Consider the following 20,138-nt stretch of genomic DNA (forward strand, 5'->3'; position numbering starts at 1 on the left):
ATTTGAAGCAAGCATACTGCCCTTTCTTGACCTCCCTGTTTCCATCTCCGGCAACAGTTTACAGACTGACGTTTACTACAAACCCATAGCCTCCTGTAACTACCTGGATTACACTTCCTACACTGTATCCTGCAAAGACTTCATCCGCTTTCCTAATTCCTCCATTTCCGTCGCATTTGCTCAGACAGGAAGATGTTCCACTCCCAAGCATCCCAGATCTCAAATTATTTTAAATAATGTGCTTTACCCCTCTTCATCAAGACAGCCCTCCACCGCACCTCCTCCATTCCCCACTCCACTGCTCTAAACCCCTCCCCCAAAACCTAATAAAGACAGGGTTTCCCTTGTCCTCACATTCCACCCCACTAGTCTATGCTTGCACCGTATCATCCTCAAAATATTTCTACCAACACCAACTCCAACTATATCCCACCACCAAGAACATCTTACCCTCCCCACCCCGCTCTGCCTTCTGCAAGGACCGTTCCCTTCAACCGTCCTTGGTTCACGTCACCAACCCCCACTGAATCACCCAGTACCTTCCCCTGCAGCTGTAGAAGATGCAAAACCACCCCCCTCACCTCCATTCAGGGCCCCAAACAGTCCTTTCAGGTGAAACAAAGGTTCACCTGCCTCTCCTCCAGCCTAGTGTGCTTTACAGCATCAGATGCTACCTCTGTGGTCTTCTCTACACTGGGGAGATCAAATGTAAACTTTTTGCCGATCATCTCAGCTGGACCAGTAAGGGCAAGTCTGACTTCCTGGGCACCACCCATTTCAGCTCCCCTTCCCACTCCTACTCTGACACGACCATCCTTGGCCTCCTCCATTGCTACAGTGAGACCACAAATTGGAGGAACAACACCTCATCTTCCACTTGGGCAACCTACGGCCTGGATTTCAAGTAACTTTCCAGCCCCTCCTCCCTTCATTCTGTCCAACTGACCCTTCCATTCCAGATACCAATCGGATTCATTCTTCCCATCAATCAACGAGGTTGTACCCACCTCCTGAATTCACCTATCAAGACCTCACCATTCTTGCCACTCCCCTCACGTTTTGGCAGCAGCAAACCCCACCCCCACTCCCCCCACCCCTGCCATTCCTGAAAAAGGGTTACACCTGAAATGTCGACTTCTCCACCACCTGACCTCCTGATGCTGCCTAGCTTGCTATGTTCTTCCAGCCTCCTATCTGTCTACTTTTTAAATCCCAGCATCTGCATTTCTTTTGTCTCTAACCAGCTCCAACTGTGTACAGTTTTAACCTGGGATTAAGCTAATTGTAGGCAAAGATGCTTCTGAGCAGAGACATTAGCATGTAATTGTGAAAACTGAAGGAGAATTAGGTGCATTAAACTTGGGTCTGTCACTTATTTATGAAATTCTGTGATATTTTACCCTGAACATCAATTATATCTCCACATGGGAGCAAGGATTGAGCAAATTCTGAGTAAGTGAGCTTAACCATGTTCAAACCTGTCTCGGACAATGGCACAGAACAGATTGTCTGTCATATGTAGCACCTCTAGTTAAGAACATAGTACATAGAATCAGAAGACTTCAACACTTGGGCACAATGTAAAAATTACTTTTGAGGCCTGATGCCATTTTTGGCCTGCAGCTAACATGCATCCTAGTTGTTTGAGTATTGCTGAAAAAAAGACGTTTTGTTGAATCTTGTCATCTTGCATTCATCAGGACATTTCACAAGAATATTAATTCAACGGGAAAAACAGTTTGGTGCAGATTGGTTAGCAAGTGAATGCTGGAAGAGGCATTGCCGTAGATCGGTACCCATTAATGCTATTGACAGTTACCTGGCAGGCTTAGTTGAATGTTTAAACCAGGGAGGTTGACTGTTATCAAAGTATGAACCTCAGAAATGAACCAGTAAATGGCTGCCATTGAATTGAAATCGGTGTGGTACAGGTGTGTGTACTTTCTGTCTGCAAAGAACAAGGTCTTCCAGTATATGTGAGTGTGCCACACCATGAGCCTGACTGACAATCCTAATGGGTTGGCAGTGTAATTCTTTATGCACTTGGGATTGTCCAGCAAATGTTGTTTTGTTGCTGAATCTCATCAAATATTGGACATGGTGTAAGCTCCTGTAAGCCTGAGCCAGTTGGATAAAATCAGTACATTTCTCGTTGTTAATGGCTGAAGGGATTTGCTGTTTGATATAAGAGTCATAGAATCATCATAGAATCCCAAAGTGTAGAAGCAGGCCATTCAGCCAATCGAGTCCACGCTCCCCCTCTGAGAATCCTACCCCATTCCCTGTAACTCTGCATTTCCCATAGCTAATTCACCAAGCCTGCGCACTCTGGGCAATTTAGCACAGGCAATCCACCAAATCTTCACGTCTTTGGACTGTGTGAGGAAATCAGCACCCGAAGAAAACGCACACAGGCACCAGAGGCTGGAATCAAACCCATATCCCGGACGCTGAGGTAGCAGTGCCAATCACTGAGTCACCATGCCGCCCAGGTAGTCTTTGGCCTTGTTATTTGGCATCACACCTCTACTAGTTAACATTCTTCTTTCAGAAAGCACAAATTTTGGTAATGTTGCAAACTGTCCTGATGTGTGCAAGACAAAAAGCTTTGGTGAAATGTTTCATTTTAACATATGTCATCTTTAGGCAGGCACTTTAGCTGACTGTGTGGAAGCAGCAACGGTTTGGGTGTTCCATCAGATCAATAACCAGCTCATTTTAACTGCCCTACTTGCTTTCTGACAAGTGCATTGTGTTAAGTTCATCTCCACTTTTTCTGCTAATGGGAAAATGAAGGCATGCCTGTGGACTTCTACACAGGGCACAACAAAAATGTATTTTTAAATACCCACGCTATATGTTTTCCTAATGGACAGATTTGCATTCTTGCAGCAGAAGTCCCTTTAAAGCTAAAATTGTAACATTTGCATTTTGTTGTAAGATTAATTAAATGGAACTACAAAATGTGTAATTCATACAAAAGATGTGCTGTACTGTATTTGTACATGTTCAATCATAATTCATTTGTAATGTTGACTCATCTGCAGTTGGAATTTCTTAAATTGCATCTTACTCTACCTCTAAATAGTCCGAAACAGATCAGTAGTATCTGTAGGAATATTAGTTTTAGTGGAAGTTTTTTGATTGAACAATGTTCTTCCATTAACCAATTCCGAAGGAGCAAATGTCCTTATTTAACAACTGCTGTAACCTTTGGCTGTCAGAAATTGCAGTGTACATTTTCGAAAGGAACAACATCCAAGAGTCCTTTTTTTTTTCGGTTGAATCTAGTTGTGGGGTTTTATTCTGTGATTCATATGAATGCTACAAATTGGGGAATAGAAGTGCAGAAACACTGGCAGGTAATGGCCTCCTTCCTCTGCCTTCATCAATGAAGGAGAAATATGATCCTTAACTCAAGTTAGTTTCCTTTTAATATTCTCTGTGTCGCTCCATTTTGACGATGCTGTTCCCCCCCCCCCCCCCCACCTCCAAATTAAAAATAGGTTTTCTCTCCACTTCCCCCTCACTGAAATTTACATTTTATTGAAAGAAATAGCTGGGCCAGAATGCTGGAACTCTCTCCCTGACAGTATTATTGAGGTAGAGCTGAAAATGTGTTGCTGGAAAAGCGCAGCAGGTCAGGCAGCATCCAAGGAGCAGGAGAATCGACATTTCGGGCATGAGCCTGAAGAAGGGCTCATGCCCGAAACGTCGATTCTCCTGCTCCTTGGATGCTGCCTGACCTGCTGCGCTTTTCCAGCAACACCTTTTCAGCTCTGATCTGCAGTCCTCACTTTCTCCTAGTATTATCGAGGTACCCTGGACTGTGGCTCATCACCATCTTATCAAGGGCAGCTTGGCATAGACAAATGCTGGCTCAGCCAGTGATGTCCACATCTCCTGGATGAATAGAATAAAAATGCATGTGGATTGCATTTGAGGATGACTTTTATTACCGTTTATGATTAGTATCAGAGTTCCCTTTGTTTGTTTAATTGTTTTAATTTAATTATATGGGCATATTCATCCAGTTCCATCCAATATGATGTTAATGACACTATTCTACACAGTGATGCATCTATTGGAGGGGCAATTGAAAATAAGTGAATTTCAAACCTTACATGAGACTTGCCAGTTCTTGTGCGTTTGTTTTCCTAGTGACATATCAGGCTAATATGTACTTTCTTACAAGTGTGTAATCCATACCTTGTAGATGTTCCCCTTTCTCAGAACTCCCTCCAGTGTACCAAGCTATTTAATGTGGGATGCCCAGGACTGCAGACACAACTCCAAATATAACTTCCCAAATGAGTTATTTTAAACCTTTATGTAAACAGTATTGACTTGCGGCCAAATGCCTTTGAAAGACATCCAAGGATTCAAGGAGGCTTGTTGATTGGATATTTGTTTTGTTCCTGTGATTGCAAATGTGCACTTTTTCTTTTTTTATTCCTCCCCCACCTCCCCCCCTCCACCATTCCTCCTGAGTTGATTTGTTTTTAATGGAGACCACACTTGTTTAAGAGAACAACAATTCTTTACATTTTCGTTCTATGTAAGTATAGGTCATTCATGGATTCGTATTCAATAGGCACAGTGTAGATGGGGCTAACACACTGTGTTCTTGCAAAACAGTGTCCCCTGTTGTGACAATATTTGTTCATTACAAAATGCATTTCCTTGCCCTAGGGACATGGCCTTTCCACTTTGGCTGATAACTTTGAAAGTGTCTGGGTAGTCTTCAAAGCTAATAACCTCCTTGGAGCTTAGTGTTTTGAACAAACTTGGAAGAATAAAAAGTAAACACTGTGAAAAGGAAGTGATCGTATTATGTAGCAACTTTCATGACATTGATCTCCCAGGGCAATTTGCAGCTAAAGGTATATTTTTAGATGTCAAGTCACTCTTGTGATGGAAGAAAACACTGCATCCAAGTTGGACAAAGCATGTTCCAGAAACAATTATGGGATAATGGCAAGATAATTTGTTTTAGTAAAGTTAGTAGTGGATAGGATATTGGGGACAACATCTGATCCAAAAGGATTTCAGCCTTGACAATGCTACACTCCTCAGTAATCCAATGAAATGTCAGGCTAACTTGGGTACTCAAGGAGACTTCTGCTGGATTAAATGTCCCGTTTTCCCCCCCCCCCCCCCCCCCCCCCCCCCGGGCAGGGGCAACATTCAGTCAAGTGGGAGAGTGGTGGGTCACCACCTTCTGTCATTGTCCTGACTAAGACGGTGATGGCAGTGTCTTTCCATTCACTGTCCATGTGTGAAATCCATAAAGCAACCCTTTGGCATGCTTGCTTGTGGATTTCCGGAAGTGGGGATCTCTGATTATTAGGCCCTTAGAATGTAACAGAGACCAAACATGGGGAAGGCAGCCACCCGTTCCCTCAATACTCCTTCCCACTGACCTATGAAATCTCCTGTCCTCACTCCCTTGAGCCTGAATCCATGGTGATGGATCTCTGTGTGATGCTGTTGAGTTGGTGGCTTCTAAGCAACAACCTCCAGTAGGTAGGAAACCCCTTCCCAGCCAGTCTCAGAATGATTGTTGCTGCCCAGTACTTCATGAGTATTCAATGAAATGGGCCTTTCGGAGAAGAGGTATTATGGTGCTGTGACCAACTCAGCAGTCAGCAGTGACATTCCTGCAGCTTCCAATAAGTGATGCCTAGAAGGTCCTTGAACAGTCTTACTACTGGTAGAAGGTTAATGTTCGCCAAGGCTGTTACATTTCCTTCTTTTGCTATGTCTCTATTTTTGAATCTACATGAAACTAATTTGAAGATTCGACTTGGCATGATGGCATGTATTTGAATGAATTTTGTGTTTCAATAGATGTGGTGTTCATCTGTTTGGCCATTCACTTTAAACTCAAAGTCAGGTTTGCATGTATTCAGGATTCCATACTGAACTCTGTGAAAACTAATGTTTGGATTTTTGCTTCCACTAGAATCCTGAGAACTGTGGATGCTGGAAATTGGAAATAAGGTCAGAAATTGCTGGAGAAACTCAGCAGTCAGGCAGCAAATGTGGAGAGAAAGCAGAGTTAATGTTTTGGGTCCAGTGACCCTTCATGGCACGGTGGCTCAATGGCTAGCATTGCTGCCTCACAGCGCCTGGGACCTGGGTTTGATTCCAGTTCAGGCGACTGTCTATATGGAGTTTGCACATTCTCCCCGTGTCTGCATGGGTTTCCTCCTGGTGCTCCGGTTTTCTCCCATAGTCCAACGATGTGCAGATTAAGTGAATTGGCCATACTGAATTGCCCCATTGTGTTCAAGGATGTGTAGGTTAGGTGCATTAGTAATGGGCAAATATAGGGATAGGGAGAATGGGTGTGGGTGGGTTACTCTTCAGAGGGTCGGTGTGGACTTGTTGGGCCGAAGGGCCTATTTCCTCACTGTAGGGATTCTACAATTCTTAAAATTAGGTTTCCAGTGCCTTTTTAAAAAAATTCCAATCCACATTTTCAACCTAATGTCACTTAACAACCAAACTAAAAGCAGAGAATACTGGAAAATCTCAGTTTTGGCAACATCTGTGGAGAGAGGAACTGAGTGAACATTGAGTCCAATGACTTCTCTACAAAGCAGAAGGAAGATGGAACAATTGAGTTTTACACCATGGATAAGAGGGGAGGGACAAGTGGAACAGAATGGCAGGCCAGGGTACAGGGAGGTCCAAGATCTAAGACAGAATAAGAATCAATGTGAAGAAGTTGAGCATAGAACCAGAGCTCCTGACAGAATAAAATGAGAGGAAAAGAAACCAAGAAATGCGGATGTTGGAAATCGGAAACCAAATTGCCAGGAAAATTCTCATGTCCAGCAGCACCTGTGGAGCGAAAGCAGAGTTTTGGGTTCAGAGACTCTTCTTCATGATAAACATGAACTCTGACTAATAGCAAAACAATGAAAAGCAAGATGGAAATACCGGAGGTAGGGTTGGGATGGGGTGTGAGTGCAGAGGCAGAGAATATTGTTAGTAATGTGCCTGAGCGTTAAAGTAGTGCTCTTTCTCCAGCTTGTATTTGGCTTCACTGGAACATTATAGCAGGCCTAAAGCAAAAAAGTGAATATTGGAGCAGGATTGTGCATTGAGATGACAAGCCTCCAAGAGATTGGAGCCATGCTTGTTGACTCTATTTCAACTTCTGACTCCACATTGAATTCACTAGCTTCCGATCATTAATTCTATCCTCAATTTTGATTCCAACTCTTTTTGCTTCTTATATGGATGATAGGGATTCAAGAGGATATAATGTTTTCGTCTTGACATGTTTCAAAATCCTTTGAAATCAAGGTATGTCATGAAACTTTCTTTGTTCTCTTTTTCTAAGTGTTTAGATTAGATTAGGTTACTTAGTGTTCTTTAACTTTAAGTTCCTTTTTTCTAAAACAAGGGTCTTGTTTTAACTCTGCCCGTTACCTTCCACTTATTATTAATACATTCTCTTTTTTAGTTTGTGTGTTGCTGTTCAATCCATTGTTGAGATTTTCAGCAATCTGAAGGACAACATAAGAGTCCAGTTTAACATATTATAGAATCATCTAATTTCCTTAATAAATAGGCATGCTACAAAATGTAGGAAAGGTGAATCAAATGTTGGGAAGCATGGCTGTTCTGCCATCGATTGGTTTCTGAAATTTCTCTTATTCTTGTTTTTGGTTGATATGGGAAACCAGGAACCACACCAGCATATATTCAGCTGCATATAAAAAAAGGTTCGGCATGACTTCAATAAAAGAGACTTCACTGGTTTAAAAATTGAAGCCCTAATTTCCTGCTCCTTCTCATCTGTCACTGGATTCAAAATTTTCCATTGTCTCAGTTATGCATGACTATCAATGGACTCTATCTGAATGGCCAACATTATCATATGTTGCCAGTCTTTCCATAAATCACCCAGTTGCCCTTTATTTGTCATTTTAAAAATTAATACTTTACACAATGTGACAAATGTAGTTGCTTTAAATACATTTATTGACTATTAATTAATACTAATCTGTGGAATGTACCCTTTTTTTTGTGTAATTTTTCTACCACTCTTTTTTTTGAGTGTCCATTATTTTCAATGTGTGGATTTAATGATCGTTAATGTAAACTTTTTTTTAGTGCAGTTGAGGCAAGGAGTGGAATTTATAGGTTGTTGCGTTGGCTGCCAGCCAAATATTAACAGATTAGTCTTTGTGCAATCTTTATCAGACTATCTGTGCCAGAACTAAAGTTCACTAATATAATTTGTGTGTTAGTGCTCATGATATGTTTAGTTATTTGTTACTCTTCCTTCCTTTCCTCCCTCTCTCTCTCATTTGCGACCAACATAACAGCCTCCTGAAAAGCAGTTATCTGTCAGTTACAGTAACTTTGATAGGTGACCACTCCTCGCAAATGTTTAGATCTGAAATATAATTGTCTGGATTGTGCATGAAAATTGGGCCGAAATTCGATTCTTCCCCTTGCAGTCACTAATGTACAATTGCAATTTTTCTTTTGGAAAAGAAATTGGGACCATAAAAGCAACTGTCGTCTTTTCATGCTAACCATTCTTGCAGAATTAGCTGTACATGTTACTAATCCCAGTCTTGCACCTGACTTCAGTTTTGGTACAGATGCACTCTCATTGGACTTTTTAACCTTACAACCACTATATTGGATAAATGGAGGTTGTAACATATTAAAATATATTTTTAATTGGTTGAGAGTCTTGTTTCAAAATTGATCTTTTTTTCCTTGCTTTTGTAAAGTAGTAACTCAGAATTGTTCATGGAGTGTTCCTAAGAAGTAGATGTACAGAAATGTTGACAATTATATAGAATTTAAAGAACAGAAACAAGCCATTCAGCCTATATACACACGCCTGTGTTTCTGGTCCACATAAACCTGCTCCCCTCCTCTTTTTTTTCTGAGTACATTTAAATTGTAATTTCCTGCGTCCTTGCTACAGATTTGAATTGTAAAGGCCATCTTAACCTGGGGTCATCTGTTATTAAATTGTATGGATTTGTCAAAATTTTTTGTCTATTTTTCAATATAGGGCAACCTTTGGTCCTTTCTTGCAATAACCTGTTAGAACATCATTGTGACACACAAACCCTCAAACATGTTCTGAGGTTTATTAAATCTTTATTAACTTGTATCTTAACTCAATTTAGCTTCCTTTCGACGCAAATTCCTTGATGCTCTTTCCCAATAAATATCCAGTGATCTTGATGTTTTGAAAATTTAATTTGACCCAGCATCTACAGTTTTTTTTTTGCAGCTGACAGTTCTAGATTTCTGTTACCCTTTGTGTGAAAGGTGATTCCTGCTGCCACAGACTGACAGTAATACAGTATTGGGTTTGTTTTCTGTTTTCTCTGGGATATTCAGAGTCACTGGTTCCTCACTATCTTATCCTCTTCTAACTGCTTTTATCAGCATTAGCACCTCAAAAGTCATCTGCTCTTATATTTGGACTCACAACTTGCCTGAAATCTGAATATTAGTACCTTCTTACGATACCCAGGCAGCAGCCTGAATTGAATTGAATTTATTGTCACGTGTACTGAGGCGCAGTGAGAAAAGCTTTGTCTCACGAGCAATACAGGCAGATCAGCCTGATCTTCTATTGCTGAAGTGTTGACCAGAGTTGCACATTGGCACCAAGTGAATGTCCTGATGCCACTGACTCCGCAGAAAGTACCTGGGAGGTTGCAACTTTTAATCGGTATTTTCCTGAGAAAGTCCCTATCCCTGAGTTGGAGTCAGAGCTTGGAGAGTTCAACTTATTTACCTCCATAATTGCCCGAAAGGTTTGTTTTCTAGAGGGATTAGCATCTGCTGTAACTCTGACTATAAGACTGATACCCCCAATGAATAACAGCAACCAAATCATCCTGACTCTGCAACAGTTTCTCCTCCTTTTTCTCCCTCTCCCCACTTCCATGGATTATGGACCAGAGTGAATCTGACTCATCCTCAACCCTCACTCACTTTGCTGCCACCCTGCCCCTCACCTGTTAACCCTTGCATAGTTGGCTACTCTCCCCATAGTTTGTTAAAGTGACTTTGGTACCTTTTTTAAATGTCTGTTTACAGCAACTAGTACTGCTAAAAGCAGATGGGCCCCTGGATTCCAATGTGAAGGAAGACATCTAGGACAGGCCAGTAAGTGAGCAGTGTTTAATCTACCAACGGTCAGAAGATCTGGACCAAGTGGCACAGTCATCAATTATTATTTGAGAGCCTTTAATAGTTGCATTTACATTATAAATTGTAATCTATATGGCATTTACACATTTAGGAGAGGTTAGAAAATGCTTTTCTTTCAAAGGTTTATTAGAATATAGAATATGTTGTCCTGTGATACTGAAATTGAATAGATTGCTGCATTTGGATGAAATTGGATCTGTGCAGAAAAAAGAGACGTATGTTGGTAAGAGGAAATGTCTGTGATGGGGACTGCCATCATCTCCTATACCACCACTTTTATAGGTTCTTGTATTTTCCTGTTTACTGTGTTGAGTACCATTTTACTGCATAGCTTACCAGCAGTGTCAACGCCATGATTTTATAGTATAAAAGTACAATTGTGACTTAAATGTTTAATTTTGCCTTTTTGTCTCAAATGCCAATTTAGCACCTATATTGATAAAGAAAAATTTAGTTTTGTGTGTTTGTTTCACTTATTTTCATTTGTTCTTGAGACATGAGTATTGCTGGCAAAATCAGCATTTATTGCCCATCTTTAATTGCCATTAAGAATATGTGCATGACACTTTGTAACTGATGCATGAAATGACGGTTAAAAATGTTGTACATCCAAGCTAGCTTTAAAGATTTGTACTGCAGCAGATTTGTGGGAATCAGTGGTATAAGTGTATCTTTTGTAGATGGCTACAATCCTGAATTTGACTTATGCTTTGTCTTCCCGGGATTGCTTAGCAGGAAGGTGCCGTGCACACAAAGGCTATTGACTAATACTGTGCTTTTGTACATTTCATATACTATGTATTGCATTGCTCAATGTTTATGTTCACCAACTGTGTTGGTTTTGCAACCAAATGTCCAGAGTGAAATGGATATATCCAATGGAAATGAAGGTTACACATGTTTTAATTGAACGACTCATGACTCCTGGTGACTTTGATTTTATGTTAGTGTAATGTTTGTTTAAAAATGAGACAAACTCTGAGACTCATTTTCCTTTTCGATTGCTCAGTATGTGATGAATAATTTCAGAATGCAGCTTGTAATGAGCTAAGTTTCTGACTGTATTAACAATGTTATGAAATATACTTTCTATTCTTTGCCCATTCACAGCAACACGTTCTAGTTGCTGATTCATAACTAAGTATTCTATAGAGGCTGACATGAGGGCAAACTCTTGCTCAACTCCATTTAGTTCTAAGCAAATAGCTTATTCATGCCTTGTGTCTTGTCAGTTTTTTTTTGAGAAAATCCAGTATTTATGCAGAATAACAGACTGAGGAAAAACCCACTAAATGATCCAGTCTGACCTATGCAATTGTAAAATCATGTTCAGTAGAATATGCACACTTTTTTTTTCCACGCCATCTGAAAGCTTCACAAGTAGTGGGCGGCACGGTGGCACAGTGGTTAGCACTGCTGCCTCACAGCGCCAGAGACCCGGGTTCAATTCCCGCCTCAGGCGAGTGACTGTGTGGAGTTTGCACATTCTCCCCGTGTCTGCGTGGGTTTCCTCCGGGTGCTCCGGTTTCCTCCCACAGTCCAAAGATGTGCAGGTCAGGTGAATTGGCCATGCTAAATTGCCCATAGTGTTAGGTAAGGGGTAGATGTAGGGGTATGGGTGGGTTGCGCTTCGGCGGGGCGGTGTGGACTTGTTGGGCCGAAGGGCCTGTTTCCACACTGTAAGTAATCTAATCTAATCTAAAAACAATCGCTTTTTGAAATTTAGGCAAACTAGTGAAAAGCAATATTGTAATTTCTTGCCTGACCATCCCCAAGATGATTAATAAATGAGGTAACAAAAGTCATGATTACAGTTCTTGAGATACTAAATTTTGTATAAAGAGATCTTTTGCCCTTGCCACAAATAGGTCCATTTTGCACTCAAAGTACTTCAGCCAATTGATAGCACCAAATGAGATGGCACCCCATTTTTCAGAATCGCTATTTTGGAAAAAGTGCTGCCTCCAAACATCTAATTGAGATCCGGCCTTGGGTACCTTGAGGTCTTGGGCCCTAATTCTTTACTAGTTAGTTTAAACAGACTTGTGTACACCACGCAGTCTTATTTGCTTCAGTGTCTTTTTAACCTCTAATCACATTTGAATTTTCTTAACATGGTAGCAAGATGTAAATCACAATTTGGCACATCTGATAACAACAAATACACCACAATGAAAAATGTAGAGGTAAGAAAAACCCAGATATCTACTTATGACTATGACAGCGGTTTGCTATGAGGTAAGATTCTAAACCAAAGCATCCTAAAATGGAATGAGAAGAACATGACTAATTTTTGGCCCCTTCCCATCATGCTATTGTCTTCTGTCCACGTATCTAAATTCTTTACTTGTGGCACGTTTCATTAGTAGTTCTTCTACTTTAGTATAGATGATAGGGGTGTAAGGTACCTTTTTAATTTCTTGTTTTCAAGTCCCACCATGGTTTTGCCCTTTTGCCTGTCTCTTGTTACAGAGATGATAAATATTCAAAATTACTAAGAGAACTAAAGATTTGAATGATCTGGAAAATAGATTTATTTAAAGTATTTTGCTAATATCTACTTCTTTAAAATAGGTCATGTGAAGTTCACTGTGGACACTTTTTTTTTGTTCGAGTCATCCTGAAAATCACATGACTGAGAGCTGCTTGCTTTTTTAGTAGAACCCTGAATTGACTGTTTTGAACAGTGACTGACTGACTTGGAATTCTCATTTTATTGGCTTACTCGGAGAAATGTCTGCTGAAAACATGCTGAATGGGAGAAAAGCTTGCTATGAGCAAGCTGTCCAGCTGATCTGACCCCATTTTGAAACAGAAAGCCTATTGTTGAGTTCAGGGTGAAACCGATTTATTCTTTGAAAGAGTGATTGAAGAAGATTTTTCTGAGCAAGCTGTCTGTAAGGCATCAGAAACCATAGTTTACTGGAAGTAACTTAACCATGTGTCAGTAGATGAGAGTGACTGACTGCAGAACATACATTTTAAGCTTAAAAGAACTACGGATGCTGGCAATCTGAAACAAAACAGAAATTGCTGATGAAACTCAGCAGGTCTGCCAGTTGTCTGTGGGGAGAAAGCAAAGTTAATGTTTCGAGTCCAGTGACTCTTCAACAGAGTGCACGGGAATTAGAATCTCTTAGAAAAAGGAAATGGGGCTATAAAAGCAACTGTCATCTCTATTGATACAATTGCTCTTACAGGATTAACTTAAATGTTTCTAATTCTAGTTTTACACTTGATTTCTGTTTCTGCTTGTTAATTGTACAGATTAACACATTGCATTTTAGTCACACAACTACTGTATTGGATGAATGGTGATGAACTCAATCGCTGTGTTCTGGTGAAGAGTTGCTGGATTCGAAACATTAACTTGGCTTTCTTCCCACAGATGCTTCCAGACCACCTGAGTTTCACCATAAATTCCTATTACTGTCAATGTTTTAAGCTTTTGTTGTCAAAAATAGCCATTGGCCAAGGTGTTATTTCAGAAAACCTCTCTCTACAGACAAATGTGTTTTCTCTTTTCCTGTAGAGAATGTTTGTTTTTCTTTTGTGCTGTAGGGATATTTGGAGGACTGAGTATTTATTTTTATTTTTGTTTGGTTGATTTTTAGTAAATTTGAAACCTGGTGTATATATAAGGTATTTATTTGGTCTTCTTGGTAACTTGGAAAGGTATTTTTATTATGTACAGCGAAGTAGTGAAACAAGAGTGATGATGCATTCCCGCATCTTCAGTCATAATGCTCGGTACCCAAGTTTTCCATCATAGCCCTCGGTACCCCAGTCCTTCAATCCCTGAGAGATTGATATTTTCTATAATAAACTGTTCAGATGATGTAACACATCTCTAGAGCAAGGTGGGTCTTGAACCCAAGTCTCCTGGCTCAAAGATAGCAACATTACCACTTTGCCACAAGAGCCTTGTAATTGCCTTTGTTATAATGCATGTGAAGTTTGGAGTGGGGTATAACCGAGAGAAAAAAACTTAAAATGTTTTTGGTCTTTTAATCAACAAAGAAGGTAGCAATGTACTTCATAAATATTGTCAGTGCAGTGAATGTTTGTTTCGGGTTACCTGTGTGGAAAGGAAAGTTTGTCCTGATGAGACTGATATTTAACATTTATTGCAGTTAATACTGTATTGTATTGGAGCTCAATGCTCCACAAACAAAAATATATCCTACCTTACTTGAACGCATAGGTTCGGTTTTGCACAATACATTATTCAGAGGACCTTTTAACAGAAAATGTTGTTTGACATTTGGCTATAATTGTATCCAAGTTTAGTTAGAAACTGAAAATGTTAGAAACTCTCATCAACTCAGAGGGAGAATCTGTGGAGAGAAAAACCAAGTATTTGTTTAAGATGAATGACCTTATGCAAGAACCAGTTTTTCTAGCTTTTAATTATTTCCAATTTCTGGCATCTTTAGTTGTTTGCAAATAAATGCCAAAGCCAGTTCTTAGACTATTTACTGAAATAGGTGGAACAGGCAAACATTAGGATTGATGGAAGAATGCCCCACACTTTCATAAAATCTTCACTTTACATTTCCTGCTGTGCTGGCAATGATCTGAGTGGACATATTGCCGAAAAACCTGCTTAATGGGCAAGGCCCTACTTAATCTATTAGGCTGTAATTACGTTCCTTCCTCATTTTCAGTCATCTCCTTCCTTGTTCCCACAAAGTAAATATGACACATATTTTCCAAATGTCTTGATTTTCCACAGAGGTATGTGCATATTTCTTGCATACTTCAGTAGCTGATATTTAATTCCTCTTTACATTTTCCAAGTGACATTTTATTGATTACTTCTTAATTAGCTGTCAAGAGGAATGTTCTCATGTTCATATTTGTGCTGTGTATCATGTTTTTTTTTCCTCTACTTTATCCATGATTATTTCCTGGAACCTAAGATTATTCATGACATATTCTACATAAATTTAGCAATTTAAAAAATAGAATCTACAGAAGAGAAGCAGACCATTCGATCCAAATAGTTTATACCACAGGGGAAAGAGTAGGATCCTGTTTCTCTGTGGTCACAACAAGGGCAATAGAATTATAGCCCACGGACTGCATCAATTCAACAAGGCAGCTCCCCACTGCCTTCTCAAGAGCAGTTTGGGATGAGCAGAGCAATAAATATTGACCTAGATAGACATGCCCAGGACCCATGAGTGAATCATGTATTTTTTAAAAAGTTTTTACAGTATGTCTAATTTTCTGTCTTGTTTTCTTTTCAGTTTGACCTTGAAGTACAGGTTAGGGGTCGCAGTTGGTTTTCTTTAACACATAACTGGCTTTTGCTTCACCAACATTTTGCCACCTTACCCATCCCCATTGCACTCAAGAGTTCAGCTTTCCTTGGCTCAAATATGATCTGGAGCTGGCTGTATAGCTGTCAATCATCTACTGTCACCTATTGCATTCAGAAGATATCAATTCTCTAACAATTAAATGTAATGCAGGGACACCTCTAAATGCTTTTCAATCACTTGGAAACTTTTCAATATGTTCTCTGAAATTTATAAACGCACAGATTGTATGTGCAGTAGTGCTGACAGTTGCTTTATTTTTAATTTCAAACAAGGTAGTTAAATTCACGAGTTGCCTGACTAAAGCAAAAGGAAAGAGAATTTGGAGATTCAAGGGTGACTTGTTAATTTTCCCACTGTTCTCTTTTAATATCTTCAAAAAACAGAGTTTAATGATTTATTCTTGTTACTATTTGACAGATGTTTTAACAGTGTAAAATTTTCCATCTCAGCCAAGCCATTCAAATTAACTGCATATTGTGGGTGTTGAATGGAATTACTGCTGATGGAAACTATGTGCAGAACCAATGATAACACAGCTGCCAGGCAACATCAGCTGTTTTTTCCATCTTCCAGTGCAAAGCTAAGCTGATTACCATAGATATCTTGACTAAGTGCTGATGTCACTACTTTCCATTCGAAGATCATTTTGTCCTAGTTGGAAGGTGCAGGTTTTGTTTAAGAATTTGCTGTCTCATACCGTAAAGCTCCTGAGGGCAAACACTACATTCTATATAAATTAGAGTAAGGCACAACTTCTTGTAATTCAAACAAGTGTCAGCAGCAGCTCAGCACTGTTTTGCTGGTTTACAAATCAGACCTTGGGAATCTTTTTCTCAAGAAACCATGCATTTTCAAAACCTTAACTGCAACGTTATTTTAATTGCCTGCTTGCCTGATTCTGAAGTCTTCACTGATGTTGATGTTCGGGTAAGGAGTTGGCTTAATACATTTTTTTTAAACATATCAGTTTAAGAATGACTGTTTCAAGCTATTGCATAGTTTGTACTCCTTGCTATTGCCATAATTTAGGACACACTTGACTAGCTTTGTATATATGATTATTGTTAAGAATGTTTGGCATTTTGACTTGGAGAGAATTGGTAGTTTATGCTTGCATATGGAATTGTTATTGGGGTGATCTGATCTGGGGTTTCTAATACACTCAGTAGCTGTGATGTGAAATGAAGATCTATCTACATTTTAAAATCTTTTTTTGCAAAATTGTTCCTGTTATTCCTGTTCATTTTAATATACAATATGTCTTGGGGAAAGAAAACAAAACTGTGTACAAACATAAATAAGTTTATCAGCTGAGAGTGTGGGAGTTAATGGAAAAATAGGTAACATCCATGTTTCTAATAAATGAGGAAGGGTTTCATGAGTAGTACAAAGACTGGTGACTGCATTGTCCCAGTATGTTATTTCAATATCAGTATTTTGTATCACAATCAGGCAAATTGACCAAGCATAAAACTTTGTGCAACATACTTTATTCTCAAGATATTTGAGAACAAATTGTAAAAAAAAATTCCCAGAAGTACAGATAGCTGCATATTTTCTCAGGATGCGATTAGACCTTTTTGTACAACTTCTAAATGGAAGACCTCTTTGTTACATCCCACTTTTTTTAAAAAAGATTACTCAAGTTAACAGTGGATTATCTGAAATTATCTGTTGGTAGGAATTTATGAACAGAATTCCTAACCTTTTCTGACATCTAACTATAACCTAAGTAAAGGTTCTAATTGTTCACTGCAATAAACTTAAGATTTAAAAAGAGCATTGGTTAGCATGTTTAAAACCAATGAACCCACTTACATAAGCAGCAGTATGCTGTGCATAAGATGTGTATCAGGTATTGTTTGAAGTTTTTCATCTGCAAATGTGGTACATAATGTTGTCCCTTTTGTTGTTTTGCTATTGTGAAAGAAGTACTTTCCATTGCTAAATAGTGCAAAATGTTTCAATGTCTAAAATTTGAAATAAAACGGAGGAAGATACAGCTAGTATACACATTAGCAACCTCAAAAGCATGCTTTATGTTTTATTTTCCCATGGTACGGATATTAGATATATGTGATGAGTGTGAGAAGTATGTTTGGGGCAGTCAGAAGGTTTCTGGTGTCTTTACATATTTTACAACAAATTGATGGTTGTTAACTGGATTGTAGCTTTGAACAGCAGAAGTGCTTAATGAGTACATCTTGGGAACATACTTGAGTACATGAGAAAAATTCTTTTATGTTATATAGCTGCTAGTGCTTCATGTGCTAATAATACTAGGATAAAACAATATTATGGAAAGGCCAAATAAAATGGTGTTGTGTCATTGTTATGTGTGCGAATTTGCATTGCAAGTCGCCTTATCCTCTAGTATTGACTAGGTGTCTTCCGAGGTTTAAATTGCCAATAGATGAGAGCACGTGTAGTTGGGCCTTATGGTAGTCCTGAGAACCACTGTGCAATGTCAGCAGTTTGTTCAGATATGTACTCTGACTTGGTGCCACAACACACACCATACTTAAAGCTTTGTTGTCTAATTGTTCTGGACATCTTAAGACCTGCAGGGACTTTGTAGTATTAGTGTTGCCATGGGTTGGATGAGATCTTCGTGTGGTGTCTTGGCAATATTAATCCTTCAATCAAAACCTAAATCAAGATTATCTTATTATTATTATGTAACTATTGTGTGCCCTATTTGTAAGCAAATTGGCTGCCATATTTTCTACGTTACAACACTGCAAAAAATATTTAATTAGCTATAAAGAACTTTGGGATTACAAGTCCTTTGGTAGAAAGGCCTGCTGTGCTAAAAGTGCTTGTATAATGCAAGTTGTTGCAAAAGGTGCTATATAAATGCAAGTCTTTTACTATTGAAATATACAGTGAAACTTCCATTTATCAACTAGAATTTAATGGGAGATCAGTATTGTTGTTGTGGGTAGCTGCCCTCAGGAGAGTACTGTCTTTTAAGCCATTGCCGAGAAATTCCAAACTGGCAAATTTGACAAGTGACTGTAGGTGGAATGAAAAGAATGCACGTGGATCTGCAGTAGTGATAAATGGGAGTGGTTAGCTGCTTCAGGAAGTGGAGCAGCTTATTAACATTTTGTTTTCCCTGACTTTTGAATCTTTGTGACTCTCTGAAGGTATTTGTTGTGTTCCTCGTTGCTAGCTTTGTGCCTTGCATCCATTAGGGGATAAAACAAGTGATCTTTTGTGAGTCTTCCTGATTGATCACAAATCTACTGTCAAACTGAGAATGAGTCTCGAAAGATCATTTTTAAAACAACAAAGACTTGCTTTCATATATTAACAAGGTGCTATATGAAAATATCCTGAGGCACTTGAAGTATGCTGCCAATCAAATTCCGCTCTGAAACCACAAGAGAAGAAATAGAGATCAGTGATTACTGTAAATGTAAGACACTTTGGGATGGTTGGCTGGTAAGGTCACCATTTGTTTGCCAACCCCACCCCAAGTGCAGTTAAAAGGCAACTATACTATTTGGTCATAGCCATAGGTTTTAAACTGGCTCACATAATTTGCAACTTTATTATAGATTAAAACCTTTTTCTGGTTGGGGGTAAAGAGTGTGAAATACCCTTAACACCATCTGGCAGAATTTCTTGGACAGGTTAGTGTAGATGTAGGTAAATCTTGGGTGATTTGATATTCTGTCTCACATCAAACTTGTGCTGGTTTAACATGGGGCATCATGCATTCCTCTAAAGGTGCAGGATATCACCTGAATCTATAAACTGGCACTGACAGGTCAATAAAGTTAATGATTTATCGTATTTTGACATTTGTGCCATTTTTGCCCTGCTTTCTGGCTTACTGAGCTCACATGGTTTGTTGTAGGATAGGTATTAAGTCTATGATTCCATATGTGTTGTACTTGTTCAGTTTCTGTGAGCAGAGGAGCTGTTTGGCCTCTGAATGCACTCTGCATTGTAAATGGCACAAATTGGGAGCAAGGGCAATGGTATGCTTTTGTGGGAGGTTCCATTGGAAAATGTTGCGCTTTATAAATGAATTATACAGCACTTGTGCTGACTACTACCAGAGCATTCAGGAAATGGAGGGTTTAATTTTACAAGTCTGATGTTTGTTCCTTTCGGATAACCTTTTTAGTTAGCTACTGACTTGGACAAAGCATTTGAGGAATTGTCTAAACTTAAACTCTGAGTCAGAATGGAAAATTCCAGTTGCCAATTAGTCTGGGAATGGATGTATGGTTTAATTATGTTTATAGTTGTACGTTTCAAAAATTGAGTGGACTAAGAGTTAAATATTGATTATAGACTATATGAATTCCTTGTGAAAAGACATTGGTGAGTTTAAGCCATATTTAGTGAGGAAACCAACTGATTAAAGGTATATTTGCATTGTGCAGGATTTTAGGATTTAATTTTTACTTTAAGATTCAAGTGAGCATTTACTTGCCTATTTGAGCTGGGGAAAAGGTTTATTGTATGCCCTTTAACTATTGAGTTGGTTAACATCCATGATGGACTATAGTAGGCATTATCTGAAATGAATAGGCACAAAAGTGAATGTTATTTTGTATTCTAACACATTTCTGTTCCATTGTTGAA

At 39.1% G+C, this 20,138-nt stretch overlaps 1 protein-coding gene across 2 annotated transcripts in view; it reads left to right on the top strand.

The window, feature by feature from the left end:
• LOC140486432 (calcipressin-1-like) overlaps positions 1-20,138 on the top strand; it is a 76,828-nt gene that overhangs the window by 47,317 nt on the left and 9,373 nt on the right. The window contains exon 1 of one of the 2 annotated variants that reach the window (XM_072585554.1): positions 16,177-16,463. The exons of the other annotated variant lie outside the window; for it this stretch is intronic. Coding sequence (XP_072441655.1) covers positions 16,380-16,463 — 84 coding nt within the window. The 5' untranslated portion in view covers positions 16,177-16,379. Of the gene's footprint in view, positions 1-16,176; positions 16,464-20,138 lie in introns of those variants that run through there. 2 annotated transcript variants of the gene reach the window in all.

The sequence above is a fragment of the Chiloscyllium punctatum genome, chromosome 15, assembly GCF_047496795.1.
Source record: "Chiloscyllium punctatum isolate Juve2018m chromosome 15, sChiPun1.3, whole genome shotgun sequence".
In the NCBI taxonomy this organism is placed as follows: Eukaryota; Metazoa; Chordata; class Chondrichthyes; order Orectolobiformes; family Hemiscylliidae; genus Chiloscyllium; species Chiloscyllium punctatum.